General features: G+C 41.1%; 1 protein-coding gene across 2 annotated transcripts in view; it reads right to left on the bottom strand.

Moving 5' to 3' along the window:
• csmd2 (CUB and Sushi multiple domains 2) overlaps window positions 1–20,409 on the bottom strand; it is a 270,938-nt gene that overhangs the window by 178,301 nt on the left and 72,228 nt on the right. For both annotated transcript variants that reach the window (XM_084918556.1, XM_084918557.1), the window contains 2 exons: window positions 9,296–9,490; window positions 3,617–3,824 (listed from right to left, as the gene is read on the bottom strand). In XM_084918556.1, coding sequence (XP_084774682.1) covers window positions 3,617–3,824; window positions 9,296–9,490 — 403 coding nt within the window. The remainder of the gene's footprint in view (window positions 1–3,616; window positions 3,825–9,295; window positions 9,491–20,409) is intronic.

Raw genomic sequence — 20,409 nt, 5'->3', positions numbered from 1 at the left:
ACTGTGATGTGGCATTTTTTTTTACATAATCTTTTTTTGTAGAACCGAGGGAATAAAGCCAATATTCAGACTTCTTTCAAGTACAGATTTAGGCACTTTATACTCTCTATTTACAGTATTCAAGCTGCTGTGGGAGTTCCTTTCAACATCTCAAGAGAGCACTGCTGGTAGATGAAAATGTATTATAGTGCTTTGAAAAACAATTGAGCACCTAAGAAAATTACAAGTCAAATAGCTGTGAGTTCCACTTAGTAGCTAGTGGGCAAATGAGGATCGGGCATTATTTACATTGCCTCAAAGTGGATGGTGATGGGGAAGAAAATCAATGTGGATGCAAACAGTGTAATAGCAGAGTAATGTGTTCCCCTGGGCAAGCAACAGTGAAGAAGTCCTGTCAGGGTACCGCTGAGCAGAGGCAGAATTCACCTAATTCACTTGCCATTTTTACCAGGCCTTTCCCGCTGCCACATTCAATCCACATGCACATCTCAGCTTGTGGGGCTGGTGTTCAGAGCTGTCTTTTTCTGCCGCCTCTTCAGAATGCTAATTCCGTGGAACCGCCAATTAAAGTGCAGGATGGTAGAGAGCGCATCCTATCAAGATCACATTCAGATATTCACAGAGGTGACGTCCTTGTTGGTGACTGATGGTGTTAATTGTGGTTCGTTCTCTCCCTTTAGCAACACATATACAGACAAACGTGAGCGCAACAAAGAAACTCAGAACATGCAAGCTTGACTTGCTTTAGTTTAAAATGCTGTGGATCGATCTGGGAAACATGGTTTTGACCATGATCTCTTGGCCCTTCTTTTTTGTGTCAGATCAATGAACCTGTCAGTCAGGAATCAATCAATAAAGTTCAGACAGATTCCCACATATTGAACAACGGCTGCAATCGGATAGAGGGAGACCGACATCACCCACTCAAGAACAAGAAAGCGTTCTTGTCATTTGCAAATACCAGTAATTTATAGTGATATATTTCTTAAAGCCAATGGAAAGCAATACAAGATTGAAAAATGTAAAAAACAAACAAAAACAAGTATTCTCATATTAGCGACATGACCCTTTGGAGCTAAACTGTAAACCATAAGATCTGAAATACAGAAACAGCTTTTAAGCTTAGCAGCTGTGTACACACCAGTGTGATGAGAGCGTATTTGCATGATGAGGAAAAGAGAGAGAACGCATCATCAACCGTCAAGCCCCACTGAGTTGAAGGTTCACTGATCCATTCATTCACTAAGAGCAGAAAGGCTTTAGGTCAGCGTCATCAAACAGCCAAGCCTGACCTCTCTAATTGGCCACCAGCTGAGTTTTCAATCCTTGCACCCATCTCTCAACTTCACGTCCACCCTCTTCTTCAAAGGTCCTGCCCTTCCTTTCACATGTCGTCACTAGTGTCTGCTCATTCCTTTACTGCTGTACCATAGCATCCCTCTTTTGCCCTCACCAATCAGCCACAACATTAATAATAATCTTTGTCCTCTTCTTGGAGAGTTGTTGAGAAAGAAGCGTTGAGCTTCACACAAACACACGAGGTTACAACCCTCTTCTCAAATCATCCCTGAAAGGGTTTTTTTTGGCCAGGCACATTAAGGAAAACCACTGCCATGAGGATGCACAATGTTTAGGTTGGTGCCCAAGCTACATTAAAATGAATTCCAAGACCAAAGGTTTACAAGCAGAACAACGCCCTAAGCATCACATCGCCTCCTACGGCTTATCTTCTTCTCATATTGTATCCTGCTGCTTATCTTTTCCCTAAGTAAACCAGCACCCAGCTGCTCACATTATGTAGCAGAAAATGCAATTCATAAGACCGGGCCAAATTCTTCCATAGTAATACTCGCTGTGATTCACTTCACTTTCTCCACATCCTTAGTACTCCCCGCTCACTACCTCGACACATTGGAGGTAAAGTGGGCTGATGAGTTTTTAAAAATGAGAAAAAATAGCCAAAACTTTTTCAAATCAGTGGTACAGTATGTGGGTAACACTTAAGCTAGCGAAACAAGAGAAAAAAAATGAAACAATAGATGCAAGCCAGCTTGTCTGCATCGTGTCCTCTTTCTCTTGTACTTCCTTTTCCTTCCAATGTGCATGATCAACCGTGACTTGCAGTATCCATCGCTTGCCAAAGCCCTTCTGCCTCCTCTCTAGTGACTTACTCCCTTCTGCTCTTCCTTGTTCTTTAAGACAGCAAAGCCATGCTGCAGGTGCACTACCATAGACGCCACTGGCAACAACTGCCACAAAGATGACACAGCCAGTAGAGAACTGGGCGCCTCCCCATGACAACATAGAGCAAATCAAAGTCTAGGACAAGAAGCTGATGACATCGTAAAATATGCAAAAGAAGCACAGTCAGGCGGCTGTCTGTGGGAGCCCAGGAAGCGATCAGCTCTCCACTGGCCAAGCAAAGATTCAAAGAGACTTTAATATCAGACTACTAGGCAGAATTTTTTCAGTTTTAAGACCGCTCAGAGTCAATCAAGTTCTTCTTGGGAAGTATTTTTGCTTAACTACTAAGCGAATGAGTGAAACCGACGTGAGGTTTCCTGGGGCCCTCTCACTCTGAGATGACTTCTCATATATTCTTTCTGAACCTGTTTCCCTTTTCAACGGTCTTTTTTCCCTCCTCTCTGTCTCTCAGAGTCTGTGTCTCAAGTGTTAAATAGCTCAGCCAGTGCTACCCCTTGTCCTTTCCTGCCAACTGCCTGTGGCTCTAACTCCAAAGTCTTCTGTCTTTCTTTTTTTTGTTTGAGCTGTCTGTCTCCAACACGATCCTGAAACTAAACCTGCATTTTTATATTATATCCGAGACAGAGGCAGCATGGCAGATTTTCCTGATGCATAAAAATGCATCTACCTGTATTCAACCAATATATAAATATATATTTGTTTTTCAAGCTAAGCTTGGCTATGTGTGGTCTCGGAAGGCACAAAACGCCGGTGTGTATGTGTGAAAGAATACATCAGAAACAATTCTTTAAGCAGCAGTGAAAATATATTAAAGTGTAGCTAAAAGTGTGAATGCTTTAGCGTGCATGACCGTTTGTGCTCACACGGGCTTCTCTCTGTTTCCGCGAGAATGGGGGTGAAACAACACTTTACGGCTGGCGGTGGTAATCGAGCTCTCTAATTACTTCCTGAGCTGAGAGAGTTGTCAGAGAGAGGAGGAGCTGCCACAGATGGTGAGAGACCCACGCTGACGCCAGGACATCCTATCTCTTCATCATTAGAGCCGAGCATGTGTGTTTGTGTGAGACTGAGTAATCGAGAAAATGAGTGCGAGTGTGTGACCATGATTGAGTGTTCAAATTACACTTTAGAACCAGAGACCATATGATATACCCAGGCTGAGTTTGTAATATAAAAGCTAGGTGCTGCCTATCAAACAAATTACTGTTATCGCCCTATTTCATTTTGAAGCTAGTACCAGCTATGATCCAGCTCCACCAGACCTACATACAGTAACACCAATCCATTTCCAACCATACTTCACCACACTCATTCGACCACCTGAAAAAAAAAGCCTGCATGCCTGTGGTGCATTACCTCTCCCCCCTTCTCAGCTCTCTCCCCAGATAAATGCCGAGAGCTGACTACTCACCATTGCGAAGAACCTTCAGTGCCGCTGACCTCCAGCAGGTCATAATCGTCCTCCAGCTGAAAGTCAGAAAAAACCAGGGCAATGGTGTCTCCTGGCTCAGCCAGCACAGTCCAGGTGCAGTCAGCATTGTTGTTATATTCAGATGGGTAATTGGGAGTAGTTATCACCCCACTCTGGCCCCGCAGTGTCCCTCCACATCCGTCATCCGCTGCAGAGAGAAACAGAGTTGTGAAAGAATTAATATCAGAAGAAAAATCTTTGCAAAACAAAAATAATCACAGACACGTGAGTGTGAGGTGTACCGATCGCTGAATGTGTACAGAGGGGTTGCGCAGATAGATAATGGTGGTGGGGATTAACGCTGGTCGACGTGTTCGGCAACAACTCGTCACTCAAGGTGATTTTTATATAGTTTCCCTACGTTGGTAGTAAAATGATAGCAGTATTATGAGGTTGATAATAAATTAAATCTGCCTTGGTATAGTGTCACACCACACCCTCTACATATAACCAGTACTTGCAACACAAGTTTATTCAAGGACTTACATGACCTTTAGAGTTATTGTGTGTTTGTGTGTGTGTTCGGAACAGTTACCTTGATCCATCATAATCATCAAATGATTAAAAACAGGAGGACATTTGTGACTGCTGATTAGATTTTTTAAATCAAAGTGTAATGTGACTGTGCGTTTGCAGACACATTCATTTATCTCGTCTCCTTAACTTTTTTTGTTTTTTCCCCACGGTTCTCCACTGTGTGTGGGAACCGCAATTGAAGAGTGCAGGAGTGACAGGTGAGATATTTTACACAGGAAGGACAAAACAAACTGGCAAGAAACTGGTAAGGACAAAAAATGCTTTGATCGCATACTCTTTTAGCTGTTCAGCTGATATCCATCCACTTATGTTAACTAAGCTAAATCTATCAGCTGAGAAAGTCAGCATCAAAATGTTACTTTATACTGAAAGTGTGAAATAAACTCCTGGTTTGCATGTTTGTCTTTCATTCATGCCTTATTTTTTTGTGTTTGGGAACACACATTGTGCGTCATGGAGGGTGGATAGTACTACGTCAGGGGTGCATGTCAGCCTTCCATGCTGCCCACACCAATGCTATTGGTAATCAGAGATGCCACAAAGAGATATGAGGAGTCTGGAAACCCTAGTGTACAGACAACTGGCAAGCAGCTGGCGAGCAAGGTAAGTTAAACGCTAATAAACAAACTGCAGCTTAACTGCAGTCAAAGGTCACGTTTGACTGTTGAAGTTATCATAATAAAATTTGATGGGGTAGTTTCTGGCTTAAACAAAATGAGTTCATATTGGCAAAAATCCCTCTCAAACATGGTTAAAGCCTTTTGAAAATGGACACTATTTATATATTTTTATTCTCCTATCAGGGTCTTGGAAGCAAACTTTTCCAATGACAACAATTATATGATTTATTTCAACATCTTCCAAAATTATATTCTATAACTTTTTTAGTCCATTTCTTTGGAAAAGAACCTAGGCGGTACTGTAAACTTTCCACCTGTTAGGAATACATTTATAAGATATACATGGTGAATATCAAGCAAGAAGAGAACTTTTAATTAAGGATTTTCCAGTATATTGATTGATACAGGACTGCCAAAAAATATGAATGCAATTACTGAAGCCAGTGTCTGATGTTATCTGTTACTGGCAGATATAAGTCATAGCCAAGTTTCTATTTTATAGCATCCGCCCAGAATTTCAGGATTGGCGCATCCCTACTTTTAAGTTTTTGGAGCTTTCTGAAGAAAGGCTAATAGGACAAGAAAACGTCAGCACACAGATGAAAACATCTGTAGATGTCTTAGTTTCCATGACACCAAACAAACAAACAAACTATCTTGAAACTGTTTTGAGAAAAGATGTTGTTGACCAGCATCATAAAACTGGTTCAATTCATTTTTTAAAAATCCCTACAATCAGTCGACCCCCTGTGAATGAGTGCTTGGCAACAGTAGGAAGGAAAAACTCCCTTTTAACAGGAAGAAACCTCCAGCTGAACAACACTCAAGGAGAGGCAGCCATCTGCCACAACCCATTAGAGGTGAGGTACACTGGGGGTTACTCACCACTTTTAACATAGAGAGTGAAAAGTGATAAGCCAAAATATGCTCAGTGCGTCATGGAAAGCCCCCAGCAGCCTAATATATACCATAAGAACCACAAGTAAGCCTGCAGTCTGAGAGCAAAGTGTTCTATTGGGGTGATATGGTGCTTTGGATAAAGTCTTCAATAAGATGGGGCTTGATTATTTAAGAACGACGATGTGAAGATTTTAAATTCGACTCTGGATTCAACACGGAACCACTGACCAGCAACAGATATGGCTTCCTAGCCTTATTTATTGCAATTTACAGTAACAATAATAATAATAATATTTTTTCCTCTTTTTTTACATTTTATTTATTTTTTGGCTACACATTATCTTTCTGCCACAGGCTCAATTGCATATTTCCAAGCTCAGGAGCATGAAATTGTGTAGTGAGTTACAGCATATTGTTCCTTTGTCTGCAATTTTTGCCATAGGCCAGAGAGAAAGAAGTCACAGGATTTCAAAATGCCCTACAGTGCTCTTACAGTCGTCAGGAAGCGGGGAAAGCAGCGTGATGCAACTTAATGCAACGTGGGGGGAAGTGATTAAATTCTGATTAATTCAGATTTGTGTTAATCAAAGCAACTCTTTCCCGCCTCAACGGTGCTTTAAGGAGACCATTAAATAATAAAGCATGCATTTAAAATGTTGCCAGGTTAACTCCCCATGCCAGCTTCTGATATGTTCATTACAGCTGTGAACAATGCAGCATGTGACACTGCCTGAAATACAGCCTTCTTTCATTTATAGATCAGTTCACAAATCTGTGAACAGAGGGGACACGTCAAAAGAAGTTTTGAACGACACTTCCACAGTACTTGTGAAGGGTGTGTGTGTATGCGTGCATGTGTGAGTGTCTCTGAGGACATATCTGCATCACCGCGGAGTGGGATTCATTATATCGAGTGGCCAACTAGCTGTGTGTGGCGGGAAAGAAGGGAGGAGGAGATCAAAAGTGTCTGGCCCTGTCTATCATCCACTCTACCTGTCACCACCACACTCCCCCTGAGGGAGGGCAGGAGAGTGTACGGGCGAGTGGAAACCTGTGAGGTGTGAACCTCAATAGAAGGGAAACTACGACAGAAGGGGGAAAAGAAGGGGATGAAGAGGATGACAGGTGACATGCGAGGCTGGGTAAGGGAAAAGTGCAGGAGGAGAGTGGACGATGAAGAGAGAAGAGAGGCGCATGGCAGGAGGGGCGAGAGGTGATCCTTGCAGTTGGAGTGACAGGAAGTAGAATGCAGACAGAAAAAAGGATGAGGAAGTGCATTGATATTCCACACAGGACTGTTTCTTCACACTTGAAGGGAAGTCTCCGACTCCTCACTCTTGCCTTCACCTTGAATTTTTCCCGTCACTCTCTGAATTTTCGCAGCCGGCACCGGCCGATTCAAGCACTGTACGACAACGGAGCCAAAGCGGGTTGTACCCACAGAGTATATGAAGCCAAAGCCCACTCCCCAAAAAACTTCTGAACCGTTCAGTATGTGAGGTGTGCAGAAACTTATTTAATTTTTTTCTTCAGTCAATTGTAGATGTCAGACTGCTTCCCACGGTTGAACAGTACATTTTTCAGCCTGTCACTTAGGATGTCATGGTTCTCTATTAAATGTTAGGAGCTGCTTCGATTGCTCTGAGAGTCATGGCAAGATATAAGACATAAGCATGACTGATGCATGCAAGCTATAAAAACACATTAGTGTTTAATATGCATCCAGATATCAATCCTTATATAAGACCAGCAGAAATCATGAAAGCTATATCTGGGACTTTCTAATTACATGTGACCGACTACAACTAAAAGTCAGAGTGTCTTTGCAATAAGCAGGATAATGGATGCGTACACACCAAACATAAAAAGTTGTGTCAGTGTGATGCTGCAGGTATGTGCACTGACATTTAGAACTTGTCAGAAGTAAGCTTATTTCTGGAAAGATATGCAGCAAAAAAAAAAAAATAGCGAGAGAGATGAGGCGTGGGTCTGAGCACAGAAAAGCTCAGAAAAGGGCGATGGTGGAGATGGAAAGGGTGTCAAAATCTGAATAAAAGACTGATGTTAAATCCTTTATAAGTGTACTCGTATGATAAGCAATGACATTTTTTACAGCTAAAGAAAAAAACAAATTGGGCACAAGACAGGAAATGTAAAACATTATCTGTGTCATCAACGGCTGGCTCATCATCTTTGGCCCGACAGTGCTGGCACGTTGGTCCTCTCCTGTGTCCAGAATGGTGACTGTGCCAAAATGTTCTCTCTGCTCCCAAAGTACAGTGCAAGTTCTGCTCTAGCACATATGGGCAGGCTCTATAATTGGAGTGACATTAACAATACACTTATGCATTATAAAGGAGCACTCAGGTGTACACGTTGACTTTTATGTGGCACCAGGAGACCTCAATTAATCACAGGGGAAATTGCCAGTTTCTAAAACTTGTTGGCGTGTAATTTCTGCTGAAAAGGTGACATAATCACATCCTTGAGTGCTTGAATGATTTTTTTTTTCCCCAGGATGGAGCCTTGGTGGGAATGGGGTGAGGAGACTGACAAAGCTGAATTGGGGTCTAAACAGAAATTCTCTAGGAAGCAAACAGAAATGAAAGAGGGGACAAAGTTATCGTCAAGAAAATATAAATTACAAAGAACCATGGTTTTGAAATGCATGCAAAATAATCTCCCATTTTGATGTGGAGAAAAGGCATGTGCATGTGCCTGTGTGTGATAGGGAGGGTGGGGGGACTGTGCTGGCGCGTGGTGCCCAGCCATGTGTGCTCCTATGTGGGCTTCCTGACTCCCGGCATGGCTGCAGATGGCATAGAGTCTCAGCGGTCTGCTCAGCAGGCGCACTGACACAAACCGTTGGCCACACGGACACAGTGACACACACACACACACACACACACACACACACACACACACACACACACACACACACAATAAAGCAAATGAATATAGATGGTCAAGCAGTTTTCTAGTAATTAATCTTGTAAACTGACGTACTATAGTGTCACTTTTGCCTACAGTGTAAGTATTTTCAAGAATCCTCATGTTGTGTCAGACAACATGCACTGGCAGGTGTCGCTGCCACAGGGGTGCTTGCAGGGAAGGACAACTGGCACGAGCGCCTGACTGGGAGCTAACACATGAGGTCCTGCCATGGTAAATAAGATATCAGAATAACCACCGAAAACCAGTGTCAGGTCATGTAGAGGAATGTGTAAATATACTGTATGTCGGTGCATGTGGGCTGGAGAAGCTGGTTTATCCACCTGGTGGAGAAAAGACTAAATGAGCGAGACCGATTGCTCTTCATTCCAAAAACAAGGTCAGTTATTTTTTATAGCAACTAGTAGATATAACCAAAGCAGATTTCTTGTTTCTTTTTCTTTTTCTTTTTAAACAAAGCATGAACTTTTTTCCATAAAAATAAATGAAAGACCTCACATATCTCTGAAGCGTTCACGCAAAAGCACTGAAAACAGATTCAATTAACATGTAAAAATTTAGCCAAAAGGTCCCTTATAACAGACGGCCTTCTGCTGAGCTTCCTACTTACCTCTGCAGTAAGGAAGGGGGAAATCCCAGGCAGCAGTACCAGCTGAAGTGGCAAGGCAGGACAGGGTGGTATGACCCTCTAGAACATGGCCCGGGCTGCAGCTGTAGCGGATCTTGTCCCCGATATTAAAAGTAGACCCCTGCTGGTGGCCGTTGAGTAGCTTTCCAGGATTACCACAAGTGTAGCTGGGCAAAGCTGTAGAAATAGAAGGGGGGGAGAGAGAAAACTGACAGTAAACGAGGCGGGTTGTGGTAAAGTATGTGGCACTGCATCACGTTAGCACTGCCAAGGGCCAGAAAACGAGGGAAAGTCTGATGACAGATAACGACACACAGAGCCATCTGTTCATGGCAACATTTCTGACCCAAGCAGCAACATCTTTCCAAAACAAACAGATAAACAGATAAAATCTTATCTTCTGAGATGTGTGCACATAGTTACATGTAGTAGCAGAGCTCCGACAGAAGTTGACATAGTCGAGAAATTCCAAATGCACTAAGTGCTGTTTTACCTATCAGGGTAGTCGCTTGAGCACGCTATGTTGACCATCACTGCTTGTGCAATCATGTAGGTGCATGCAAAGGAGCACGCTCACTATTGGTAGAACCTTGACTAATTATGTATTATTATGTAAATCAAGTTCAGAGGAAGTTCAGCCAATCTTGTGTCTGTGAGCTCATGTTATGTTCCAGTGAAAGACACAGTTTCCATGTACCTTAATGACTTACGCCTGAACAGCTAAGTCTATAACACACTGCTACAGTACTATATAAGAGTGCAGTGGATTAGAGCTTTGCTCTGCATTTCAGACAGTAAATCCTTAGAGTGTGAGCAAAAGGGCAATGACCAAACATACATCATACACACACACACACACACACACACACACGTACTCTGTGTCACCCAGCTTACTGTCCCAGTCACACACTCCCACACAGCGAGGGAGCTGGCCAGAACATGTGCTGGACTTTGGATGAAGCTCAGTCCCTCAACAGGAACTGGGTTGAACTCCAGCGAGGACAGAATGGCTCCTACACAGAAACACAGCTCGCTGGCACCTCGCCATCGTGCTCAAAACACACTCAAGTTTTTTTTTTTATCCTATCTAATGTCTCCAGCTCTATAACGTATTACCAACAAATAAATAAATAAAATATTTTTAGTCTTCTCTTATTGACTGCCCAAGAAAAAAGCATGTCTTAAGAAAATTTTGCCTTTTCTTTAATTAGAAAATGTTTGTCATTTGTTTAAAGAACTAGCTCTTAACATTCATAAAGACGAGTGCATGACTGGCATGTTAAGATGCTTCTTGTGATCCTTTTCTAGGGAAAAATATAATGCAATGATCTTTTTGTTGTGCTGCTTTGACACACAAGAAATGCTTTAAGTCAAACTTCATTTAAACCCTAAAACCCCCTTTTTGTCTTTTTTTTTCTTTCTTTCTTGTGATTGTTTGTTTTCATGTTTCAGGTTTCCTCACTCTAGTCTAAGCTAAAGACTTCCTTACAGCAAGGTCTAACAAGGACGGATCAATCATTTCACCCCATAGTGCATTCTACAGAGCTTGAGCTGTGGAATTAACTGGCTGGTAAATAAATAGACTGCAAACAGTTTGTGTCCAGCCCACGCAGCAGACAACAAACATGACCTCTACGAGTGCGATTTGAAATGTCTTTGTGTGTGTGCGAGCATACTCTGCTACTCCCAGCTGTGAAGCTAACAGAAAGAAACCACTCCAAATGTTGTTTATGTAAGTAGCTTATTACAACTTTTAGTTAAGTTTTAAAATGTGTCACAAGCCACTTTATGTATATTTTAACCTAAACTATAATCTCTTGTTAACCTTAACCAAGTAGTTTTGTTGCACAGACGTAACAGCAAGCGAAAATAAAAGTAAAACTAAACTTAAAAATAGTCTCACACAAACCCCGGGCTCCTTCTCGAACATCATGTGTGTTTTTGACACCACCAACCTCGCCTTCCTCCTAATTTTATTCCTCATTTTAAGCTGAATACATTATACAGTAGTTCAAGTCAGGATTGCCTACAGCTGTTTTTGCAAATGCACTGCAGCTCTGAACTTTTCCAGACATTCTAAGTCAGACATTACACTGTTTAAAATGCATGCACCCTGGTTCTTGTGACGTCTGATACCCATGATTTGCGTCAATGTAAGATTATTGCAGTTATCTGTCCTGTACACCACAGCTACCGAGTGGGTGCCCTGCCCACTGCATGCTTTACTAAGCAGACACCTTTTTCTAAAACCGCAGTGTTTCCAGTAGCTAGAAAGCAGCTGATGCAAACTGCACCCTGCTGTGTGCTAGACGTTGTCGGAACATTGTCTGAAAGTCAACTTCAGACAGCTTTCCAACCGTATCCTCCTGACATTTTCAGGAGTTTATATGTGTAAACAGCTTACATGGGTTGATTCAGATGGTAAGAAAAAAAATATGATTGCGAAGGTGGAACTCATATCTAAGTCATGGTTAGATACAAATTTTAACTGTCTGTGTTCATATTTGCAGGACTGAAAATCATAGCATGAGCAAGATTTCTTAAAGAAACACAATAAGGCATCTGCTTAAAGATATTCATTGTAAATTCCTGTGTTTAAAAATAGTTTCAAAACTTTGAAAACTAATAAAGGTTATTAACAGAATGTGAAGATACAGCCACTTTGTATGTATTGTGTTGAAAGGATATTAACTGAAGTCAAACTGGTCAGGCTGTGCCTTTATGCAATACAATTTTTGTACCACTAAGAGGTGGAGAAATAATCCTAAATTAAGTTCACATCAAGCGATAATGAGGTAAAAAAACAAACAAAAAAAAAAAAACAGAAGGAGAGTCTGGGTTTGTCCAATTCTCATGAGAAGGCAGGAGCAGGAAGAATTTCAGTTTGAACTCTTGTTGGCAGAGGTGGGACCACACGTGAGGAGGCAGAGAAATCATTTCAGAGAGCCGATTGACCCGGAGAAGTGTCGAACTGTGTGAAATTTTAAAAAATGTAAAAAATTGGCAAATCTGTCCAGCAAAATTATGTGGCCAGTGCGAACGGCTGCCCTATTAAGATAGGATAGGTAGGTGAGTCTGAACCATATTGGTAACATGCAAAATATTCACATGGGTTTTATGTGTCCGGTGTATAAAGGCATTAACAGGTAAAACACTGCCCCTTGTGGTCAACGTTTGATTTAAACTCTGCACTGAATCTTTACATAAAGTATCTTCATGTTTAATTTTCATATTTGGAAGAAGGTATTTTTGACTGACAGAATAAAAATTACTTTCATTTGCAAATGTCAGAGAAAGTTAATACATTCCAGTATTTATACATTGGATCCGTAGATGCACAAATATACATAAAAGCACCAACACACTGTGTAAAGTGATTATGGAGCACAGGGCTGAATGGGTTGGTCTCACCATGTCAACCAGAATTCCCTGATTAAATGAGTCAGTATGTTTGCTATCTATGGATATGCCCTGGCTTTAACACTGTTAACCAACAGCAAAACATCTGAGCCAATTCCACACCCCTAACATTTCCCTATTCTTCTGAAGAGGGTTTTTAAGAGTAAAACCAGTAGTGACTCACAGCTGCACTTTGCACTTCTGGCTCCATCCCAATCAGTGATTTCACAGCAGGTGTTTCCCATCATCTGTTGAAGGCAGAACACCTGCTCACACGCTAAAGATGCCCTATGTGACTTGCTGCTGATTTACCTTTTAAAATACCTGTTTAGTACTTTTGTACTCTCCCTCTGGCACAATCCACTACTCTAATGACAGGCTGACTTGTCAATTCCCAGCCTTTATTTTGACCAGCCGATGCTACCTTATTACAGCTTCCCTTCCAACATTACCACATTAGCATATACACAAGGACTCTGCTGGATTAGCATATTAGCTGCTGGGACTGACTTTTTTTAGTGCTGCAGTTTGGCCACAGGGGGCTCTGTTGATAAGCAGGAAATGGTTTTGACCCTGTCATTAAACCATGTGAGTCTGAATCAAAGTCACTGTGAGTGTTTGATACTGAAGGCAAAAGATAGAGGAAGACAGAAACATGGAGTGATGCACAGGAACAGAACTCATTCTTACAGCAGACAGTTTGACTTGAGTAAATAACAGCATCAACACTGGCTGCATTCCATTTTAGATGTGCCAGTACTACAGCCCTGATATTGTACATGTTGGCTTACCGGCATGCCTAAATGGAACGGAGCCATCGGTAATGTTATTAGTTACACCTGTGCTTTTCCTTCTTACAGTCAGAATGTCTGTGAGGTCTATTTTTAGACTGGGATGACAGATGCGTGAGAAAAAGACGGCATGAACACAGACTGGATGTGTATATTTGTGTGTCTACAAAATAGTGACAGAGACAGAGAGATGAACCAGCTGGCTGATTTCACTGAATTAAAACTGACTGAGGGCGCAGCACTGTCAGAGTGGAGATGTGTTAAGTATGGGAATACATGGACTCTAATACACATCCATGTGTGTCTGTGTGTGTGTGTGTGTGTGTGCGTCTTTGTGTGTCTGCATGTAATAATCCCATCACACTCTTCATTTCAGGTTATTAGTTTGGGCAGTAAATTAATAATAGTGCCATTACCCATGCAATCCCCAAACAGGGCTAGGCCTGGAGCGCAGATATAGCACATACATTTTTAACCTGCCGGTGAATCATCAATATTGCCTTTACTCCCACAATGTGAAGCAGTTACCAATGAGCAGCAGGATAGAAAAAGATGTATTTGCTTCGCACAAAGGAAGCGAAATGAAGTTTTCGTCTTGGCTTTGCTATTCTCCCTTTGGAATGTTCCAGAAAACAAAAATACAAGTTGAGCAAAAGTGACGCCTCTCTTTACATAACAGAAAAAAACTAGAATACCGAGGCAGCGGTGTATAAAGACAACCAGCATTTAAAAGCTCATTTATCACAGTCTGTTCCATTCATACCTGCAGGCTAAATCCTAAACATAGAAAGTAAGAAAATGGGAGAAGCTTGAGGGGGGGGGGAAGCAACATAACATTTTAAATATTTGTTCACCTTTTTCTTCTTTTACTTTACATGTTTTTATATATCTGAATTATTTTCCACACAATTTACAGCTTTCATAAGGAAATAAAGCAGGCCTTAGTAGTTCCTGTTTTCAAGAAGAGACATGCATTTCTTCCACCGAGTTTGGCTCATGTCGTTATATGGACTATTCCTTTCCAACTGGTTGCATCCCACCCAACAGCACCAGCCATTTGGTGTTCCTCATGGCAGGTCCATAAGTCACTTGGATGGGTGATTGTGACAAGGCCTGTCCCTGGAGCCCATGTGCTTTAAGCGCTTTCGCTGCAAGTGGCCGTCCTCATCCATCAGTGTAGCTAATTCTACAACACACAGCAGCTAGAAGTAGAAGTATGCGAACACGCCAAAGTGCACACAAACAATCAGCACAGGCACCTTGCCATCCATCGCATCATCCATCCCTCACGTTCTTTTCTTCACCTTGCCTCTACTGCCCATCCTCACTCATTCCTGCTTCCTAGAACAGAGGATGGGGTGGCCTTTGACCCCAGTATGATTGATGTGCTCACTTCCTGGGTGTGTTCAAGCCTGTTTCTCTATTTGTCATTTTCTCTTTCTCCAGAAGAAGGAAAAGCTATCTGCCCTTGCACACCGCACAACACATCTGTCACAAAACAATTATTAGAAAAGGCTTACGTTGCAAAATAAAGGCATCATGAATCTGTAGTGCTGTAGTAAAAGGTGTCACATGGGCAACTTAACAACTGATAATAGCAAAGTAACGACCGGTTTTGAGATTATTTTTTTTTTTGCAAATTTAGAAAAACTCAGAAACAGAATTTGGTCATGAAGAGTTCAGTCCCTTTTTAGTCCTCCATTGAAGACTCTTTGGCAGTAGTCACATTTCTGCAAATGCATTGTTGAAATGTGAATTCAATAAACCAAAATTCAATAAAACAAACAATTGAAAACAACAAGGGTATGAATACTTTTTGATCCCTTTGTAAAAAGCTGCATGTCATCAACTGCAAGAGCCAAATGATAGGGGGAAAGAGAGCTTTGTTCGAGGATAGATTTGTTTGTTTTACTTTGGTTAAGTCGATAGTAGTAGGAGGGACAGAGACTATAAATCTAAAAATTACAGAAAGTGCAAGAAAGAAGAGAATTGAAGCGTGTTGAAGGGACGTAGAGACACAGGTTGGAGCCTGTCTCGGTAAAGTTGCAACATCACTCTCTCTGCCATGTATCAGATGGGAGTAGAAGATGCATGATTGACAGTGTAACAGAGCAGATAAAGTATATGCGCACAAATATAGCTTGAGAAATACTACGGAGGTGCAGAATAAAATCCATGCACTACGCAGAGATTTGCTATTTCCTGACTTGACTCGTCTCATTTGCTTTTTTTTCTTTCCAATTTCCTTCCATACAAGTTACATCACTGTAAATAAATACAAAGCAACACAATGGGAAAAGACGCGATTGTGTGTAACGGTAATTTAATCCAACTCATTTTCACGCAAGACTGCAAGAGAGATCCAAACAGGCAGGTGGTAAGGACTAAACAGCTGCAAAGATTTTGCGCCATCATGAATTGAAAGAAATTGCAGTTCCTGGCTCTGACTTCAGCCTGACTCAACTCTCTTAAGACTATTTATGCCTTTATGTATCTGTGCAGGAATGTACATACTTGTATAATGTTGAAAGAGAGGCTACATGTGGGGTATAATAACCTAAAAAGGTCATAAAAAACAACAATTAACTTTAATGAAATTTACTAGAGTGGAACAAACTTTGAACAAGGAAGCAAAAATAAGAAAAAGTTGTCCAAGCAGGCAAAGCACAGCTCAGGTCAGGCCAAAATAAATCTCCAAAAAGGAATCCCAAAGACAAGGGGACAAAGCAGGAAAGGACGCAGGCACACTGATGAACAGATGATTAATGAGGGAAGATACAAGACTCTAATAAGTGGCCACAAATACATGAACTCTAATATTCTAATTATTATTTGTCCAAAAGCCAAAACAGATTAGAAATGCCCTGTTTAAATGACCTAAAACATAATTAACCAGTAGGTTAAACCAGTGGGCTAGAACCTAAACAATTTTACTGTTTTAAATTACTTAACTTTCTAATCTTCTTCTGCTGTGTTCCTCATGTACATACATTGCATATGTTTCATAGTTATAGACTGTATATAAAAGTTGGACATAGACATTGTAACGCCACTGATCAGCTGGTGAAATCCCATTGTAAGCGCTTCTGTTGCCATCTTTCTGTTTTGTGTGGCAAGAGAGACATGAATCTAACTTATACTGAACACTAATAACAGAACAATCAAGAAGTAGGTCTGCCCCAAACCATGTCTTGCTTTATAGGCCTTTTTGATTCAAGACCATTGTATACTAAATGAGTATCCCCTTGCATTTAACAGACTTTAAACTCATCAATAAAGTGTTCACTGAGGTCATATCAAGGCAGCTGAAGGCTGCTCTCATATATAGCGCTATGATCTTTTGGTTGGATACCTGTTCGTTTTGCAACCATATGCCTCTTATTATCCCTTCCTGGTCACTAGAAGGAATGCAGGTTTAAAGCACTTCCACACTGGCTTCACTTTTCAGACAAAGAAGCTGTATCCGGCTTTTATATACCAGCTATAGTAAGGAAGCAAACAAAAAAAAAGTCAATGCATACCTCCACTTAAAAAAGTTTATGGTCTAGGACTAGACTAAATCTATGGCTTGGAAACTGTGCCCTGAAGAAAATAAGATTAACAGTGACCATTATGCTCAAAAGACAATAGATATCTTATTCCGGGAGGCGATCAAACTTCTGCCAAATGAATAAACTGCTGATTAAATCAAATGCACGGCATATTCATAGTCATGCTTTTCCTCATGTAAACACCGGACTGTAACAAAGTCACAACTCATACAAACAGCTGATCTGAAATCTTAACAATCAAATAGGCTATAAAAATACCAAGGGAGGACCCAAATGTAAGAAACGTAGCAGAGAGGCAAACAGGACATCCACAGATTATTAGAATAGAAATAAGCACAGGAGATATGGGGAAAGGAAAATAAAAACTATCGTTACTAAACTAAAGTCTTACCAAATTCCTCTTTCCAATCCCTTCTGCGTGTCCCTTCCTTTCCTCTACATCTTCCTGCCACGCATTTGCAAGTGACATTGCAAGATCGATTCCAACACACAGGTGCATTAGCTCAATAAGCAGTTTCTGCTTTGTCAAGCAGCAATTCAATCAATGCCTGCTGTTCCTTACACATGGGCAGGACAAAAGCTGGCAACACCCATCACTTCTGCTTAGAGAGGCTGAGAATGCAAAAATTAACTCCCTTGTTGCTTTCTGTCTTCATTTTGAAGGAATAGTAGTTTTACTTCTTCACACTTTGTTGATACTTTGAAAAAAATATCCACATGCCACATCCAATCTATTTGATATAAAAACTTACAGTTTTCTGGGAGTCTGGACCAAAACTACCTAGGTAACTCATTTTAGGATAGAGGATTTCATCTAAATTGCACACTACAAAGACCAGAAACCAAAAACAATTTAGAGAATTTCATTTGATTTAATAAATTTACCTTAACATATTTTTTTTTCATCACAAATTGTTATTTCAGTACCTGTGCCGTGTTTTCTGCAGAACTAGATTGTAGTGATGCATTTTGATTACTTCACTTAGCCAGATTTAGATAGGCAGGGGAAACCCCTTATCAGTACTGCTGAGTGTAATCACATTTGACAGTGTTTATAAGTGCAACTGTGGGTGCAGGTAATAGTTAATGTTTCACTGTGTGTCGCTGCCTCAGTGGTTCTTGGTTGAGGATTCACGAGATTTATTGCGCAAACACAATAAAAGACACACACACACACACACACACAAGAATGCATATAAATACAGACCGGATTGATATTCTCAAGATATTCTCATTTCCCACGCACACAACAGCAGGTGCAGTAAAAGGGCCAGTTCCTGTGTGGGAGGCGCTGAGGTGTGAAGGAGAGCTCATACAGAATTGATGGCTGCTGACAATGTCTGCAAAACGGAATAATGTGCCATTCAGTAGCCATTCACTATATATGAGACTAAACTAAGAGGGATCAGGGAGCATGAGAGACTTCAAGGAAAGCCAGAAGACAGATGAGAGACAGAGCTGAGGGAGCTGGGAGGAGAGATCAGTACATCTGTGTACAGCCTTGACTCTGTCTGGATTGAAGTATCTATATCCCCCTGGCTTCCCAGGCTTATCTCTCTACTGACATTACTCTTTCAAACAATAAAATCGCAGAAATCCTGTGGTCACCACTGCAAGCTCACGTACACAGGTGCACACAGGGACATTTACACTGAATTAAGAAGATCATACGTGAATATCTGGTGCACTGGTTTGCTAAATGGCTCACAGTTCATCACTGGTGATACTGTACTACAGTGTGTGTCGTAATAATGAAGGTGTACCGATACAGCTGATTTGGCATTACACAGAGCATTGTGCAATTCTGAGATCGGAGAATTGAATTAAAACAAGTCTATCAAACCTTAAAAGTGATAAGGACTGAGAGATAACACTTGAAATCAATACAACAATAAGACTCACCTTTCCCTTTAAAACGATCATTGATCCTGATCATTCTTTACAAAAATGTAATGTATTTCTGGGGTGGGGGTACAGGGGGCAGTGTGGGGCAGTTGACAGTATAAAAGGTGGACTTATCCATGGTGACATCATTTACTGGTTTCTGAAGGCCTGTTTTGAAGCCTTGAGATTAGCGTTTTCACTGTCACCATTTTGGTTTCAAAGAACTGGATGTGACATGGTGGGGAAGGTTTGACTGTGAAAGTGCTCGCATATCTGGGATAATCCTCCTTTTTGAAACATAGTATGACCAAAATGAGTGACTGAGCCCATAAATCCAACAAGAAAGTGTTTACAGAGGTCAGGTCAGAAAGGTATTTTGACATAGACTTCTATGGGACCAGAAGTCTTTTTGTAATGCCATCTGGCAGTCTTCAGATAGAAAGCAGGTTTAAGGTACTTTCCTTTGGAACCCAGAACCTATGTACATGTTCCACTGTTAATCATTTTGTGTTTTAAAAATGAAACCTACTTAATTTCACATTTCTTGTTACTTAATGAAAGAAAAAATAAGCCATGCCATATCCTCATAAAGGTGCTTAGAAAACTAAAAAATGTTAATTAAAGAATTAGTGCTAACACCAAGTACCCAGTCGCGGCAGATGTCCGCCCCACCCTGAGCCTGGTTCTGCCGGAGGTTTCTTCCTGTTAAAAGGGAATTTTTCCTTCCCACTGTCGCCAAAGTGGCTAAGAATTAATTAAAATAACTGATGCTGATTAACTCAGCCTACTATCTGCGAGTAGAATTCTGAGAGTAGAATTACAAGAATTTACACAATTTAGTAGAACAAATTTATTAAAATGTGTAGGAAGAAATCAGGATGAATTGCTACAATTAGTCCAGTTAGAAGCTCACAGCGTCAAAAACGCCTGTGTGGAACTCATTCAAAACAACCAAAATGAGGTCCAGCACAAACTGTGTCGTCTGCAACAGTTATGCACTTGAGCGTGGTTTGGGTTGGAAGTGGCCTTGAAAGAACAGATGAATGGGTGCTAAAGAATACTGAATAGCGTTTTGCTTGCAGCAAATTACAACACAAGAAGAAAATTCCACACAGTAGTCTCCATTTGGCGAAATAAATTCTTTAACATTTGTATTTACGGTGGACACTTTAATTCATCATTACAAAATGAACAATTTCACCTCAGCATGTGTCTAGAAACACTGTCACTGAAACATCACAACACCCAAAACACATTAATATTTATCCCCTTGGGAAAATTAGTATTCATTCAAAATGTCATGGCAACCCAGGCAGTGGGTGTCAACACCATTCTTGTTTGACGGCCAAGTTTAACAGACAGGTGGACCCTCAGAGGTCCTGCAGGTGGGGCATAAACTAGAATTCTCAGTGCCTGTTGTTTTCCTGCATTTTGTCTTGCTTTGCCATTCCCTGAGCCAATCCTCTTTCCC

The sequence above is a fragment of the Perissodus microlepis genome, chromosome 22, assembly GCF_051167445.1.
Source record: "Perissodus microlepis isolate ML-2025 ecotype Zambia chromosome 22, ASM5116744v1, whole genome shotgun sequence".
NCBI lineage: Eukaryota > Metazoa > Chordata > Actinopteri > Cichliformes > Cichlidae > Perissodus > Perissodus microlepis.
The sequence above is the reverse complement of the archived record's forward strand: the minus strand, read 5'-3'. Positions and strand labels throughout refer to the sequence as shown.